Source organism: Suricata suricatta, chromosome X (genome assembly GCF_006229205.1).
Source record: "Suricata suricatta isolate VVHF042 chromosome X, meerkat_22Aug2017_6uvM2_HiC, whole genome shotgun sequence".
Taxonomy (NCBI): Eukaryota; Metazoa; Chordata; class Mammalia; order Carnivora; family Herpestidae; genus Suricata; species Suricata suricatta.
Window position 1 is genome coordinate 68,725,319 of NC_043717.1, and position 18,390 is coordinate 68,743,708.

Consider the following 18,390-nt stretch of genomic DNA (forward strand, 5'->3'; position numbering starts at 1 on the left):
GTTGAGACTGTATATCACATTAATGAATATTTAGAAGTTATCATTTTCATTCACTTCACATGTCACCTCAAATATGAATGGTTGTGAGGCTACAGTAACATCTTTTTTGCTTATCAAGTATGCAATTTAAAATGTGTAAATTAAGTATGCTTCTAATGTCTGATACAGCAATATTTACTTATTTAGTATGATTAAATCTAGGCAACACCATTCCAAAGGAAAAGTTATGTTATGGGAGTATCAGTAACTTCATGAACTTCACAGAATCATCTAGGGCACCAATAATGCAAGGCAGGATTAAAAAGCAGCCTTGGAATTTTGTTTTACAGCAGATAATTCTTAGAAAAGCATTGTTTTAAGACTATTACCTGTCTAGAACTATGGCTCCAATGTTACCTAAAAATCATTTGGAACCACAAACTTTGCTGATGGTAGGCAAACATCCTTCATTGTTGTAAAAAAAAAAACAACTAGCATACTCATCTGGCCAAATATGTCTCACAAAAGCCCCTCAAAGCTATAATGTTCATATAATAACATCTAGAAATTATACTAGAGTGTTTCTCACTGTATTAATAGCACATATTAAAACTTTCTGCATTTAATCTTGAGCTCCACACTACTATCTAAAGCCCTTAATATAGCTGCAGTGTATTCTGCAAAGTTTATTAGCTTATCTCTGTTATAAATCACAAAACATCAAATTTTGCTTGCTATTTGGCTATTTAAATAAATAAGCTGATACCACATATTTATGGAGGAACCCCAATGATACATTAAATAGATAAAAATTGTAGAACAATAATTATATCAAATTCCCAACATTAACATATATTAAATATTCACCACATAGAAAAAATATGAAAAGTTATAAATTTAAAAGTTGTTAACTTTGGGAAATGCAGCTAGAAAAGGAACAAAAGGAGAAAATTTAACATTTTATTCTTTACAGTTATCTTCTTTTAATTTTTGCAAAACACATGTAAGACTTTCCATTTCAGTCAGTTAAGCATATGACTCTTGATTTCAGTTCAGGTCATGATCTTGTGGTTCATGGGATGGGCCCCATGTCGGGCTCTGTGCTGATAGCATGGAGCCAGCTTGGGATTCTCTCCCCCTCTCTCTCCTTGCCCCTCCCCCATTCTCTCTCTCTCTCTTTCTCTCTGTCTGTCTCTCAAAATAAATAAAATTAAAAAGCTTTTATATATACTTATTTTAGATGTTATTTTGGATATCTTCAACTAAGCTTAATTTTCAGTATCACTGTATGCACTAAAAGGCTTATTTAAAAAACTGTCCAAGATAAGAATAATTGTAATTAACATGACTAATCATTAGGTCAATGGAAATTAAAACCACAAAAAGCTTTTACTTTACATCTGTCAGAATGGCTAAAATAAAAAAAAAACATAAAAAATCACAAGCATTGGTGAGGATGTGGAGAAAAAGGAACCCTCATACACTGTTGGTGGGAATGCAACATTGGTGCAGTTACTGTGGATGTAAACAGTATGGAGCTTTATCAAAAATTAAAAACACAATTACCATATGATCTAGTAATTTCACCACTGGATATTTACCCAAAGAACACAGAAACACTAATTTGAAAAGATATACGCACCCCTATGTTTATTGCAGCATTATTTACAACAGCCAAATATAGAAGCAACCCAAGTGTCCATCCATAGATGAACGGATAAAAAAGATGTAGTATCTTACTCAGATGTGGAATATAACTCAGTCATAAAAAAGAATGAAATCTTGCCATCTGCAACAACATGGATGGATCTAGAAGGCAGAACGCTAAGTTAAAAAAATCAGTCAGAGAAAGACAAATACCATACCATTTCACTCATACATGGAATTTAAAAAACAAAACAAATGAACAAAGTAAAAAAGAGACAAACCAAAAAATAGACTCTTAAATACAGATCAAAAACTGGTGGTTTCCAGAGGTAAGGTGGTTGAGGGAAGGAGTGAAATAGATAAAAGGCATTAAGAGTATACTTATTTTGATGAGCACTGAGAAACACAAAGAATTGTTGCATCATTATATAGTACATCTGCAAATAATATAACACTGTATTTTAATTATACTTTAATAAGTGTAATTAGGAACATGTCAGAAATGCCTTGGTGAACAGTTAAATTTTATCTGTGTAATATATAGATAGCATCACCTCTGAATTATATTTTTTAGGTTGCTTTAGAATATATATGATTTCTCTGACTCTAAAATCAGTAAGGTAAAGAAGTGAGAAGGTATTTCAGGACTTTCCTTGTTTCAGAATTAATGATTATATGCAATCTGAGCATGCTGGTAAGATTTCAAATTTCTCTCTAAATTTTTTCACTAATAAATATTTCATTTGTTGGCAATATAATTTATTACAGAGGGAATGTATCCTTTTAGAAGACAAAATTAAAATACTAATTTAGAGTTTCAATAATTCCTAAAATGTAATAAATATTTCTCTCCTAAAGCTGGAATTATTTAATTTCAGATTTCCCCAAGTCTACTCAGTGTTCAAAACTGACAGTCAAGTTGGGAAATACTAAGGATGAGTATTTTAACCTAGCCTTTCATTACTGGTGCCCCACATCATTTCCATGAAGCTCCTGAAGTTAGTGGCACCCCTGTACTTTTTTCTTTAGAATGGTATTGCCTAGACTTACTGCCTTTGACTCATCTCCTCAAACAAATTCCTGGTCTGCTTTTCTTTATTACATGGCACAAATTTCCAAGCTTAAAATCTCAGCCATTCTTCTCCCCAGAAAAACACTGTTTCATGTTATATTTTATATCCATCTCTTCCTTTGCATTCCCTATAATACTACCATAGTTCAGGCCATCAGTGCCTTTAGGCATCATTTAGCTTTGTGATATTTATTGAAGTTAGTTTCAAAGTACTATGGTAGATTTTGGAAAGAGATAAGAAAAAAGAATGAGCATCTATCAAAGGCCTTCTATGTGTCAAATAAAACCACAGCTTATACCTATATTCCTCAAAACAAATCTGCAAGGTAAATGGCATTTTGCATATTATGAAGATTAAAAAATAGGGATTTAGTACAATCAAAATTACTTGTCACATCTGTTATTTGGTGGAGCTAAAACTTGAAGTTTGTTTTATCTTGACTTTTTCCATTATATATACATAACTGTCCACATGTTGGAAGTGACAAAGCAAGTAAATAATTCCTAGTCTCATGGAATTTATAGTTTGGTAATTTTAGTAAGTTTATAGCAAGTGTATAGAAAAAACCTATGATCCCTATATGAAATGTCAGAAGTGATATAAAACACAAGGTACAATGTGTTCCTGCTGAGGACTTTTGGGGAAGTTTTCTAGAAAACAGGTTCTGAACTAAGATTTAAAAGATGTGTAAATTTCAGGTAAAAAATTTCCAGGTGAAAAACTAGAATATATGTATTTGGAGATAGGCAATTATATGAAAGACAATAATTGAAAGGTTGCAATGAAGCCAAATCATAATTGTCTTCAGTAGGGCATTTGGATTGAATTCTGCATTCAAAATGGGAAAAGAAGTGGCTTAAATTTGGCATATGAATTAGGAATCAGTTGCAGGAATGGGCCACTGAGGCTTGAAGCTTCAGGAGGGGCAGCAGGCACAGAAATGAAGGAATGAATAGAAGAGGCATATCAACCAACACTAGAGTGCATTAAATCGTGAGATTAGAATTTGCTATGAATATGATAAACTTTTAGATCTATTACATTTAAGCTTATACAATGTTATTCCTGATACAAGAAGTGGAGCTTTGGCTTTAAATTCAGCAAATTCACCTATAGTAACTTGTCAATGGCAAACTGTTTCTGAGTGTAATATAATGAGTGTGCTGATGTTCTGACATCAGTGAATCAAAAACTGAAATACAGAAAAATCTGAAATTAAAAAAGAAGATACTGCAGTGATGATGTGCAATAAAGTGTTCGTAGGAGGACTTATGCTAATTTTCTTCATGTATAAAGTATTCTCAATCAGGATATCACATATCAAATTCACATGCAGAGTTTTTCAACTTCATACACGCTGGATTAAAAATCTCGGCGGGTAGTCCAATCCACCCACAAGTGATTCTGATAATCAACCATGTTGGGAATCACTGCTCTACAGTACAGGCTCAGATCCTTACACATAATGGCACTGTCCAATATCTAGTTGGTAACTAAGCTGATTGATATACAGGTCTTGTCATCTATGATACTTATCAAGCTAACTGTGCTTTTAGTCTAACCTTAAAGGATTTTGGAAAAAAAAAGAAAGAAAGTAATGGAGTATTCCTTAGCACCATCTATATATAAATCTCCAGAGTTGAAGTCCAAGAATCTGAGTTTTATTTATTTATTATTTATTTTTTCATGTTTTTATTTATTTCTGAGAGAGATAGACCATGAACGGGGAGGGGCAGAGACAGAGGGAGACACAGAATCTGAAGCAGACTCTATGCTCTGAGCTGTCTGATGTGGGGCTCGAACTCACAAACCATCTGAGATCATGACCTGAGTGGAAGTCGGACACTTAACTGACTGAGCCACTCAGGCGCCCCAAGAATCTGAGTTTTAAATAGGGTCCCCAAACATGTACCCCAATGCTCATAGCAGCAACTTTCATCAATAGCCAAATCATGGAAAGAGCCTAAATGTCCATCAACTGATGAATGCATCAAGAAGACGTGGCTTATATATACAATCAAATACTACATGGCAATGAGAAAGAAGGAAATCTGTGGCAATGTGGATTGAACTCGAGGATGTTATGCTAAGTGAAATAAGTCAGGCAGAGAAAGACAGATACGATATGTTTTCACTCATATGTGGAACAGGAGAAACTTAACAGAGGACCATAGGGGAAGGGAAGGGGAAAAAATAGTTAAGGAGAGGGAGGGAGACAGATCACAAGAGACTCTTAAATACTGAGAACAAACTGAGGGTTGATGGGGGTGGGAGAGAGGGGAAAATGGGTAATGGCCATGGAGGAGGGCACTTGTTGGGATGAGCACAGGGTGTTATATGGAAACCAACTTGACAATTAACTATATTAAAAAATATAAATAAATAAATAAATAGGGTCCCCAAGTAATCTCTTGAACAGCCTACCTAATGATCATGGTTCAACCTTCCACAAGGTAATTCTCAACCTGGCTAAACATTAAAGTCACTAGGTTGTTTTTAAAACATACCAATACCCAGAAACCACTCCAGACCAATTAACCAGAATCTCTGGGAGTGGTTTCCCATCATAATTTGTTTGTTTGGTTTCTTAAAGCTTCCCAGATGACTCGGTTGCACAGTGAGGGATGAGAATCACTGCTAACCAAATTTTCATGTTTTTGTTGAATGGAAATTTGTTTTCCTGGAGTAGAGGTCTCAAACTTTAGTGTGCATCAGAATCATCTGGAAAGCTTGTTAAAAGATTAATTTTGGGGTCTGATCCCCAAACTTATTATTCAGTAGTTCTGGGGTTGGGAACCAAGAATGTACAGTTTTTTACAAGTTCACGAGTGCTACTGTTCCAACACTGGTCCAGGGTCCGAACTCAGACCATGCTGTCTTAGCACTTCTACTGGTCTTCTTTCTATTCCTTGAAGTCGTGGTAAATATAATCCCTCTTCTAAAGTGGCAATCCTCAAATATTTTAAGAAAACCATTACATAGTTATTGCTCCCCACCTTAGCCTTTTTGTGAACTGATTCCAGTTCTGTCATCCAGCACAAGGTCCAGTGCTTTCACTGGTTTACCTAAATCCCTGCCATTCATAAAGTGTAACATAAGCACAATCACTCTAATGGGGTCACAATAACAAACTAGTAAAATGAGATCATCACTTCATTTTTAAAATTATAGTAAAAATGCATAATATGAAACTTAACACCATAACCATTTTTAAGTGTACTGTTCAGCAGTGTTAAGTATATTCACCTCTCTGTTTTGAATATATCTCTTCTATTAACATAGCCTAAGATAGCTTCATCATTTTTTTTTTGGTGGTAACATTATACTATTGACACATGCCAAGATAACTTTTGACTAAACTACAACCTTCTACTGGGTGTTGTATATAAATGACGAATAACAATTCTACTCCTGAAACTAATATTGTACTAAATGTTCACTAAACTTTAAATAAAAAATAAAATAAAAATAAGCCATCCCTACAATGATAATAAATCTGTGTTTATCTTTAATAAAAAGAATAATTTTTCAGAAAAAAAATTAAAACAAAATATGAGCTTCTTTTTCACCTGGAGCTATTAAACTCTGTCACTCCAGGACATAGTTATACAGATAGAAATTTTTATGGATCTCCAACCAGAATCAGTATACAGTTATATTTGTCTCACTTAAGTTTCCTTTGTTAGATTCTACCATTAATTGTGGCCTCTCAAGATATTTTCAGATCCTGAATCTATAGACAGGAGACTTGTAGAAGGTGACTTCTTAATGTCAACAATTACACATGATGGGGTATTGTTCTCAGAGGGCACTGCACACTGCCAAATTCTTTTCAAACTGCATTTCCTCTAACTTTGATATGAATGTGATGATCTCTACTTTCTTTTTCTTTAATTTTTTAATGTTTTATTTATTTTTGAGACAGAGAGATACATAGCATGAGCGGGGAGGGACAGAGAGAGAGGGAGACACAGAATTGGAAGCAGGCTCCAGGCTCTGAGCTGTCAGCACAGAACCCAATGTAGGGCTTGAACCCAGGAACATGAGATCATGACCTGAGCTGAAGTGGGAGGCTTAACTGACTGAGCCGCCCAGACGCCCCTGATCTCTACTTTCTAAAGGTAATCACTGAGGCTTGGAAAGGTCAAGCAATTTGTCCAGAGTTACACAGTAACTGTCAGAGCCAGGATTCCAATCTAAATCTGCCCAAGATATCCCTGAGAGTTTTTAAAAAGGCCAAAGTCTTAAATGAGAAACCTCCTCTTTAGGTATGGCATATATGAGAAATATATGTCTGATTCACAAGAGATGCTAAATAAATGCTTCTTTGGACCCTGTTCTACCACCATCCCTACTATTTGAGACATGATTTCTGGACTCCTAGAAGTAAATGGTCTATAGCAAATTCTGAAAGTGCAAGAGGTAATTAGTGATAGTGCAGATATTTTTCAGCCTGTCTCAGGCTTCCTAGAAGACAGGCCAACATCAGGGAGTAGATGATAAATTAGAAGTCATGTGAGCAATTGATGGCTATGAGGAAGATGGCTGGAACAGGAACTAATGTTTATTGTGGACTCACTATATGCCAGGAACTAAAGTAAGTATTCTCACAAGGAACTAGGGCTTTAGAACTGGTCCTGGTAGGAATGAACACCTGAAGAAACTGACAATTTGTATCCTTCCCTTTTTCTTTTTTATACTCTCTTCGCATCTTTTCTCTTTATAAACTGTTTAGAATTTGAAAGAAATATATTCTTATTGGTTGGTTATTAAATATGGGCTTCACACCAATTCTCAATACCAAAAGCAGTATGAGTTTTAAAAAGCACCAGAATGAGACAGACTGCATGACAGTCTTTACCCTATTAACTAACTTATAACTAATAACAAATACCACCTTTCAGATTTCCATTTCTAAAGTTTCTCTTGTACTTGACCATATATGGGTTGATAGTTATCATTAAGAAAAGGCTGTATTTTAGAGAGAAATATATAGAGAAGCACAATTTTGGTAGGATTTTTACAGAAGCATCAAAATATCTTAGCTGCTTCCAAATAATAAATCTATCAGGAAACACAAAAGATGATTTGGAGTTTTAAACAGCTATAATAGTTGTACAGAATTTAGAGCCTAAAAATTCAAAAGGTCCCAATATTTTCCCCCTACTCCTCCATTATCTGCATTTTCTTATCTTTGTCCTAACCCTAAAATTGGTTCTTTCCAAAAACATACACAGCATTTCTATTACCAAATATAATGTTTTAGTCATCATAGCTAGTGTCAAATTTCTTTAAGCAAATTATAGTATTATTTTGGTTATAATTTAAGTATAAGTGGCTCAGTTTTCTTTCCTGACAATGAACACACCAAATTCATGGCAAATGGTCCTGCATCTTTCAATCTAATTTAGTTAGAAGTTAGCAGAGCTAGGATTACAAACGTAGATTACACATTAGAATATCAAATGACAAAATAATAAATGCTGTGATGTGTGACTTCATCCCTCATCTGCAGCAATAATGTTTTGAACATCGGAAGGTAAATCCCTCCCCATTAATCTTAGACATGTTGCTCTAATATTCCAACTTAATATTTCTCAATTGTTCTTTATTACCTGATGTATTTGAATATCTGTGCCATCATAAACTTGGGAAAGAGATATAGATAGGGGAATAAGATTTTATACTCAGAATCAAAGCCCCATTTAGGGTACCTTGATAGCGAGATCTTACTGATAAAATGCTGTGCTCTCAAATATGGACTGGGATATACTATCTTTGAACATACAGGAGCTTCTCATGCTAATGACATTTCTTTGCATTTTACATTAAAAAAAGCCATGAGGAATAAGAAAGTACTATCAAGAACTAGGTTCAAAATGGGAAGAGAACTTAAGGCTGATAATGGAGAAAGACATAAACTGACAGGATATGGAAAAGATAAAACCAATGTTTAATGCATGGTCCCATTTATATTCAAAGTATATGAGTGCTTTGCAATTCTGTGGTCACAATAAATGGTAACTTCCTCAGATTGCAGACTGTTAACAAATTAAGTATAATTTTAAATATGTGATTTTCCAGAAATTAGACACCTCATAAAGTTCTTTAGATTGGAGAAATATGGTCATATAACAAAACTATAACCTACAGGTTCAGAGTTCTAGTTTGGGATGATCAAAGATTTCTGGAGATGGAGAGGGGTGAAGGTTGCCTCACAATGTGGATGTACCTAATGCCACTGAGTTGCACACTTAAAAATGCTTAAAATGGCAATTTTATAAGAAATAAAATGCTGAGAGGCGCCTGGGTGGCTCAGTAGGTTGGGCATCCGACTTCAGCTCAGGTCATGATCTTGTGGTTTGTGAGTCTGAGCCACATGTTGGGCTCTGTGCTGACAGCTGAGCCTGCAGCCTGCTTCGGATTCTGTTTCCCTCTCTCTCTCTGCCCTTCCCGTGCTCGTGCTCTCTCTCTAAAAAATAAATAAACATTAAAATATTAAAAAAAATAAAATGCTGAAAAAAGTTAAAATGAAAGACAAAAGCACCTTCCTCTCCCTGAACCACAGTGTGAAGGGAGTTCCCCTGTAGAGTCAACCCATCACTCTGAGGAAAATGCATAGGCAAGTAATAAACCTTTGTTTTGCTACTATAACGTAAGTGATCGTCTCTTGAATAACAATTACAAGGGTTATTTTAAATGAAAGAGTTGTGGGGTGCCTGGGTGGCTCAGTCCGTTAAGCATCTGACTTTGGCTCAGGTCATGATCTTGGGGTCTGTGAGTTAGAGCCCCCTTGTAGGGCTCTGTGCTGACAGCTTGGAGCCTGGAGCCTGCTTCATATGCTGTGTCTCCCTCTCTCTCTGCCCCTTCCCAGCTCATGCTGTATCTCTGTCTTTCAAAAAATAATAAATATACATTAAAATTTTTAAAAATTAAAGAGTGGTTTTGTGACAAATCATAAATGGAATCTGAGAAGAAAGTTCCTGTATTTGGTGCTCCTACAATTTGACTCTATTTATATGTGGCTTTAGCCTTTGGTGAGAGAATCAACGAAGTTTCTATTAGTGAAAGTGTTTAGTCTTTTTATTTCCTTCCTACAAGAAGTGTTTACATGACTTGAGAAAGCAAAGCTTTCATAATAATTTGGAACAAGGGGGAAAAAACTATGACCTATATAGCACTGGGTAGTAGGAAAAAAAAATAAGGTTTTGAGTTGGTCAAACAGATCCAAATCCTATATCTACCTCTAATTATATACCCTTCAGCAAATTATTTAACCACTTTGAGTCAGGTTTTTCATCTAAAAATAAAGAAATACAATGTCTCTCCCAGGATGTGGTGAATATTAAATGAAACAAAAACTTTAAAAAAATGTTCAGTATACAAAGTCACTTGATAAACTATGCTCGTTTACTAATTCAGAAGCTGAAATTTTTACTTAGTATTATATATAATTATTTTATTTCAGATCAGAGTAAATTTAGAGATAATCTAGTCCAACATTTCTCACTCTTGGCACTATTGTCACTTTGGGCCAGATAATTCATTGTGAGGGGTTTTCCATTCACTATTAAGACAATTAGCAGAATCCCCCAGCCTCTACCAACTAGAAATTGGAAGCATTCTCCAGTTGTGACAACCAAAAATATCTCCAGACATTGACACATGTCCCTTTTAGGGCAAAACTGCCTCTAGTTTATAACTGATTTAGTCTAGTGTCCTCATTTCAAAAAAAGGAAGCTAAGGCCCAGAGAGGCTATAGGAAATAAAGGATTAGGAAAACTAAAATTTATAATATATGATTCTAGATTCAGGTGGATTTGGACAATGAAAAAGTTCCAAAAGTCTGAGGAGAGGCATTAGTAATAGCTGAGGGATGTTTTTAAGTAAGTGAAACGCAAATGTGAGTACTAATAATTTACATTCTGCAGATTAAAGTCCTCCACGTTGATATAAAAATATTCAATTCAGCTTGTTCCAGAGTACCTGCATTTGATAATATAAAAAGCAAAGAGGATTTACTTTCCAGAAACTCATTTTTGAAGACCTTTGTTGGATTTCGCCTACTCCAAATAGCTGTATTATTATGCTACAGTTTTATAAAATACCATTAACTTCTGTATCCAAAAATGCAATTGTGTCTGAAATCAAAATGATCCTATTTGAAACATTTTTCTAATTCTATTAGATAACACCAGACAACTTAGGATGAAATAGATTTTTGTGATAAAAAAACAATAATGGCTTGAGTCAGAAAAAAAATGATAAATCTATGCTTACAATTTGGTTCACCCTCACTAATGAAATTAGATCTCTGAGGAAAGGAAGATTATAACTTCCCTTCAGTTCTAAGTAAGAGAACTTTCTGTTCACTCAAATGAAATGTTCTTTGGGTACCCTGATAAGATTAAGCTCCTTCAAATTAGATCACTGTATAAATGATGACATTTAATAAAATATATCTTACTTGCATTTATTATATGGAAATTAGGTTTACTTATACAAAACACCAAATTTCTTCCTCAGGATAACCCACTACATGTTTATGGCAATAACTAGCTATTAACTACTTTAATGCTTTGCTGAGGTGGGAATTGCATAGTTCAACTGATCTTGATGCAAAAAAAAAAAAAAAAACCCAAACATTGTAAAAAACTCTTCATCCTATTTTAATAAAGAGACAAGAATGAAGCAAAACTCAAGAGTTGGCTGCAATAACATAAATCTCAGTCACAGATTTAAAGTCAGATATTAATAATCAGAGAAATCACCATTTTAATTCTGAAAGAGCATATGTGCTGTATTCTCCATGATTGCACCTTTTGAAATAGCCTCCCTCAAACATTCCTGATTTAAAAGCACTTTTTAAAACTAGCTGACTTGACCTTTGCAATTAAAAAAATTTTAAAACATTTTATTTAGTTTTGAGAGTCAGAGACAGACAGAATGTGAGTGCGAGAGGGGCAGAGGGAAAGGGAAACACAGAATCCCAAGCAGGCTCCAGGCTTTGAGCTGTCAGCACAGAGCCTGACTAGAACCCACAAGCTGTGAGTTCATGGCAAGAGCCAAAGTCAGATGCTTAACCAACTGAGCCACCCAGGTGCCCTGACTTGTGCAATCTTTTATTACCATTCATATAAAGGAAAGATTAACGGAGCTCAACACTAAGTTACAGTGGAAAATGGACCATGTTAACTTTGCCAAGGTATTTTAACCGTTTCCCCTAAGTGTTACAACCCATTTAAGTTTTCAGAAATATTCTTTGTGCTAGAAGGGCAGATCTGTACCTGTAAGCAAATTTTTTCAGTTTATAAAGTTAGTACCTGACTATCCTTATTTTCTCAGTTTATAAGACTAATAACTGACCTATAAGTTTAGCAAGTTTTGGGTGCTTTACAGAGATTCTCACAATAAAAAAATAATGAAGGCTTTCCTATAGCATATTAATAATTACAAACTACAATGTAATCAATAAAATAACTGGGAGAACTAGTTATATGTTTAATACTTACTTTGTCTTTAAATCTGTGACCTTCATAATTATAAGTACTCTGTGGCTAGATAGTTCTGGAGTCCTGCCTGTTTATGATATTACAAAATAAATTCCAATACTGTGTAAATCCATTAATTTGCTTAATCCCATGACAGCTACCTTGCATCAGAAAGTCACCAGGCCATTCATTCCAACAGGTTAGTGAATGTGAATGGGTGTCCCAAACTGGTTTCAGATGGAAAAGAATCAAAGTTCATATCCAAACAGATACGTGATGAATACCTGAGGGGGCATGCTTAGTCAATATTTTAACATATTGACACATAATAAAGACAGAAGATCAGAAACTAACAAATGGTCATTAACCTCTCTCCAGAGATCCCTACCCTAACAAATGCAAAGAATAGTTAATTCTAACAGTTTGCTAAGTATTCCTTCCTAGATACCAACATTAGATTTATAATGTGTTTTAATGTGCTTATGATATATAAGACACCATGGGTAGAATGCAGATTTATAATAAACAGTGGGAGGGTCTTGACAGTTTAAGACTCTGACAATTGATATTTAGGACTGCATTTCTCCCATTTATTTATTCATTTATAATTTTACTATCAAGCATTACTATTGAGTTCTTTAATATACAGTTCTTAAATACAGCTGTGTCTAATTCAACTGTATCCTCATCACTGAGCATAGTGCCTCACACACACACACACACACACACACACACACACACACACACACAGAGGTGCTCAATAAATGATCCCTGAATAAATGAAGCACAGGCCATTAACTAGGTTTGCTTATGATGGACTTGAAACTTCACTGAATATTATGGAGACAAAGTTAATTGTTAGGTAATTGCTATGCAAATGGTTATTAACTAAAAAAGCCAACATGTCCTCCAATCTAAACAGAATTCACTTAATAATTTATTATTTTAATAAAGAAGTAAACAAACAAGAGCGTTTTGTTTATTTTTGTTTTGATGTTTACTGTGATTACATTAGAACATCAATATTGGGTGAAAATTCGTTTTTGAGCCACTAAACATGAAGTGTCTTACAAAATCTCATGACCCCCTTTATTATAAATTCTGGAAAGGTATTTTTTGTCATAGGTCCATTCACTTGGCATTTGTTTTGTTTGTTGTTTTGTGTTTTAGTTTATTACCCAATTTCCCAGTTGTAACTTTTGAAAGCTTCTAATCTTCCCTGTTTGGCCATTTTGAATCTCCACTGTCATTTGCTCATTACCAACCCTAAGACAGATGCGATCCTTAGAGTGTTGGCTATAGTTGAAAAAAGATCAGCAAATGTTTTTCAAAGACTTTTAATGGTTCTATCTGGAGTGTACTTATAATAACTGGAATCTTGGCAATTCTTTGTCACCTTTTAGGGTAATCTCCTAACTAGGGTTTAAAAAACGAACAAAGTAAAATATACTGGCACACTATCAAGCAACATTTTTCTCTCTTCTCCTTTGTCGTATCTTATAACTGGCAATCATTTATAATCTTTAGAAATTTCTAAACAAAAATATTTTGCGACCTAATAGTGCTTTGGACAGTGTACTATATTACATATTTAACTTTTGTTAAGTTGTTAAGTGTTAAGTTGTAAGAGTTTTGGTTTGGAATGAACACTTAATTAAGGATATTTACCTAAAATGAAATGGTAAGAGATAATTCGTAGGTAGCAATTCTATTTTGTTTTTCAAATCTTATTAAGTTGTCTGAACACTAACAACACATTCATTACTCACTGAACGTCAAGTGGTAACTATGATCAAAGTTTCTTATAGCTTATGAATTACTGTTCTAATGCACAGCCACGGAAATGCCATTAAGAGTATCAATGTAGAATTGAAAAATCATGGTTCATACTTTCAGACCTAAAATCAACTTTAAGAGTCTGGCTAGTTCAATACTTCTATTTCAGAAATGTCAAAACCTAAATCCAGGAAGTCTGTGATCTGTTCAGGGTCACAAAATCTAGTGGATAAACAACAGAACATAAGTTCACTGCACCAGACTCCTATGCTAGAGCTCTTCTCATTTTGTCAGCTAGTAGTAGTGTAGACAGGGTATTGTTGCTACATTATGAATTTATACCTCTTAAAGCCATTAATATCTGCATAAATTCAAAAATACTATAACCAAGTCAGTCACAGAGACAGGCAAAAGCCATTTGCTGCATGAGATACTGGTCCTAAACTTAACTGAAAAGGCCATGAGAGCCAGACTGAACTGTGATCTTGACCACTTATAAAACTGTTCTCTCCTTCTTTCTGGTTACACAGAAAGTTTGGTACAGAATCAAAAAAAATCCAGACTTCATATTTTCATCCCCAAACCACTGTACAAATCCAGGCTGACTGAAGACAGTAGAGTCTTTCCAAGGTTGCCTTCAGTAAGAGAGTTAATGAATAAAAAGTCATCACCATATCACAGTGTATTTCTAACCTCCACATTTAGTAAGTGGCATTTATGTTAAGCGCCTATGACAAATATTGTAAAGGTTTTTTATTTTTACTGCTTTGCCATTCCCCCAAAATGAAAGGTGTGAAATGTTATGAAATAGCACACAGAGATATATCACTTAAGAATGTGAAGAGAAAGTCATTTTTACAGGCTAATTTTATAAACTCCATTTTGGCGACCACCTATTTCACTTTGGAGGCAAGTTAGCAATATAAGTTAACACACAAATACTGGAAATTAATTACGAAACTTACAATGGCAAAATGCTTTACTGAGACCTTCTGTAGTGGAATCCATCTCAACAATCTAAGAAGCATTTCCAAACACTGCTTTAAAACACATCTCAATGGCAAATTTTACAGTTTGCTGTTTACTAGTATATAGTATTTGTGTGAACAAAATACCACTTACTGAAATAGTCAAGAAATCTCTTTTTTATGTTAGGAGTAGTATGTGTTGGTAGGTACAACAGCATCAAAACCATCTCAAAGATGGGCTCGTAAATCTTGTTCTACAAGGTCACACCCTCACATAGCCAAAGAAAACTCTCCAACCTGAAATCTGTGCTTTCTATCACACTCTTCCTTTACTCTCTTCTTAGCAAGACCCCCTCCACCAGACCCTATGACTCTAAAATCTAACAGCTCCTGCTTTGAAGCTCATGTATACACTCTAACCTCCCCAAATTCATAACCTCTTCTCTCCCTACATATCCTATTGCAAGTTTCTATACTGCAGGTGCTGAATTTTACCAAAGGGGGTTTCCCCACTCTTACTTATTTCTTAGGCCTTTTCTCTTTTATCTCTGCCCCCTTTCTCCAACAGTCCCCCTTCCCATTCCCTAACCCTCCAGTTCCACAGCACCTCTACCTTGTCTCCTCTCTTTTTACCAAATCACACCTCAACTTCCTAGAGCATAGTAAGGTGCCCTGGTTGGGAGAGAAACTGAGTGGTATTTTTCTTCCCTTCAAACTCCTGCCTTGTGAATACCTGCAGCTCCTTTTCCTGGGGACCCATCTTTTTCGGTGCGGGAAGAAGTAGGGAAGCCCCTCTCTGCTTCCATCATCTTGCACACTCCGGGCTACTAAGGCAGGACGGGGCGGGGCGAGCTGGCCTTTACTGCGCCACAGCAGGTGGGGGGTGGGGCGGTGGCGAACCGCGCCCAGTCTGATCACGGACGGGCTGGAGAGGCAGCAAAGGAGATGGGGCCGCCCCCACCCCGGGACGGGAACTCACCTTCTCTGAGGCAAGGGCGGGTGTCTACTTTAAAACTACTGCCCCCCCTCCCCGCCGCCGCCATAGTGGAGCCGCCAAAGCCGCCGCCGCGGTCGCCACAGCCACCGGCAGGCGGGCTGGCAGGGGTGGAGGTGGCGGAGGAGGCCGGCACAATCACTGCTGCTGCTGCCGCCGCCGCCGCCGCCGCCGCGCAGGCGGTGTAGGAGGAGGAGGCGTCAGGGACGGTAGCTTCCTGAGGGGAAGACTCCGCTGCCAGCAGTGTGACTGTGCTCGGCGCCGCCGCCATCGCAGCGAACCACGGACAATTGCACTTGAGCCTCGCTCCCGTTAGGCTCTTTTAGCCCCGCCTCCCGCTTTGCCCCGCCCCTTCGCCCCTCTTTTCCACGCTTCAGCTTGAGCCTCGTTCTCCCTCCATCTACACACCAATAGGAACGCTTTAGACCCACGGGTTGCCCCTCCCCTTTCTCCAATTGCTTGGCATCACCCGCTACCCTTTAGAGGGGAAGCAGTTTATGGCCAAGTGCAAAGGGTAAAAAGCGCGGGATGTAAAAGCACGTGGGCCTCACATAGTGAGGTCTCCTCCCTTAGAGGAGCTGATCTGAAACCATTTTAAGGATAAAAAAATGCCTGGAAACCAATTGATTCCACCTCCAAAATATCTCATTCTCATAGCCCTCAGTACAGAGAACAGACATAAGCAGAATACTTAAGTCATGACATTTTCGTCATGGGTCCATAAACAACTATTTATCCATCTATCCATTTAAATTACAGTAGAAACCTGTGAATCTGGTATCCAACCAAAGAACTAGAATATTACTGATAACTTAAATATCAGTATTTTCCCCAAACTGCCCTACTAAAGAAACCAGTCTTTTTATTTATTTTTATTACCATGCTCTTTTTACATATATTCTTATGACGAACATGTATGCCTAAACAATGTTTTGTTTTGTTTTGTTTTCAAATTTCACAGCACTTTGTATCTTTTTCTATGTAGTATTTTGGGATTTGTTTCTTTTGCTAAAGGTTTTGTTTCTAAAATTCATCCATGTAGCTGTAGTTCATTCATGTCAGGGCTTTACAATATCTTATTCATTCCCCTGTTGATGAATATGTGTCCTGGTGCATCTGTGCAAAAGTTTCGCTTCGGTATGCTCTCCTTTCCAGTCTCACTTCCATTTCCCTATTTCACGTCCTCATCATCTCTTATTAGAACTATGGCCTCTGATCTATGGGTCTCCCTTCTTCTAATCTCAATTCCTTCCACTGTCCCTACCTCACCACTCTTTTATTTTATGATTCAGCAGTATTAAATTATTACAGGTTCCTATGAAGACTGGACTGTCATTTCATTATGCAATGTTGTATATATTGGTCCCTTTTCCTGAAATGCACTTTTCCTCACATTAGGTAACTGTCTCATTGGGATCTTATACACTCCTTGAAACCCAGATAATACACACTTCCTCCAGTAGCCTGTTCTGTCCTACTTCGACTTAATTCTACCCTCCTCTGTGATGCACACATATCTTGTGCATATTTGTATTGTGAGCCTCTTTTCTCCTTAGCCTTGAACCATTTTGATACAAAAGACAGCTTGTTTCCTTTTTGAATCCTCATCCTCTAGCACATTAAAGTCATAGGGCCAAGGTCACAAGCCAGTGGTTCTGAGGGCTAGATCCTTAAGTCCCTATGTCTGGCCCACAGATATATTTTGCTTATTTACTTCCTTGTCAATATTTGAAAAGGTCATTTCATGGCCCCCAAAAAGTCTTTTAAAAGCATTTGAAAATTTGGCAGTATTGGCTGTGCATTTCTAACTGGAAACAACTGATTGGAGCTGAATAGCAAATTTGGAGATTTGGAATGCTGGGCTCTTAGGAACATACCTTTATTGGGGCACCTGGGTCGCTCAGTCAGTTAAGCAGCCAATTTCAGCTCAGGTCATGATCTCATGGTCTGTGGGTTCAAGTCCCACGTCAGGCTCTGTGCTGGCATTTCAGAGCCTGGAGCTTGCTACTGATTTTGTGTCTCCTTCTCTCTCTGCCCCTCCTCTGCTTTCTCTCTCTCTCTCTCTCTCTCTCTCTCTCTCTCTCTCTCTCTCAAAAATAATAAACCAAAAAATGTTTAAATAAAAAAAGGAACATATCTTTGTTGTTTTTGTGGTTCAGTAACTTACCCAAGATTACCTGAGTTGTTGGATGTTTTCTCTAAATTTCTATTCTGTTATTCTGGAAGTTAGTGCAATGCTTGCTTATCAAAGAAATGACTAGATAGATTACACACAAGAAATATTCCACTGAAATAGCCAGTAGGAAAATGTAAGGATAAAGAGCAAGTGTAATTTTATTCCTTCCAATATTGTGTGTAGGAAGGAGGAAATCCCCCAAAAGCATTACTTCTCAAAATATGTATCACAGTCCACTTTATAAGAACTATTCAGTCAGAATCTCTGGAGAGTGTAAATCACTAAG

At 36.5% G+C, this 18,390-nt stretch overlaps 1 protein-coding gene across 2 annotated transcripts in view; it reads right to left on the bottom strand.

Annotated features, from left to right (window-relative positions):
• ZMAT1 (zinc finger matrin-type 1) overlaps positions 1-16,039 on the bottom strand; it is a 41,131-nt gene extending 25,092 nt beyond the window's left edge. Inside the window, exon 1 of one of the 2 annotated variants that reach the window (XM_029930095.1) lies at positions 15,914-16,039. In XM_029930095.1, coding sequence (XP_029785955.1) covers positions 15,914-15,977 — 64 coding nt within the window. In that variant the 5' untranslated portion in view covers positions 15,978-16,039. Of the gene's footprint in view, positions 1-15,667; positions 15,740-15,913 lie in introns of those variants that run through there. The other variant, XM_029930096.1, reaches the window with a different exon arrangement.
• Positions 16,040-18,390: the final 2,351 nt, after the last annotated feature.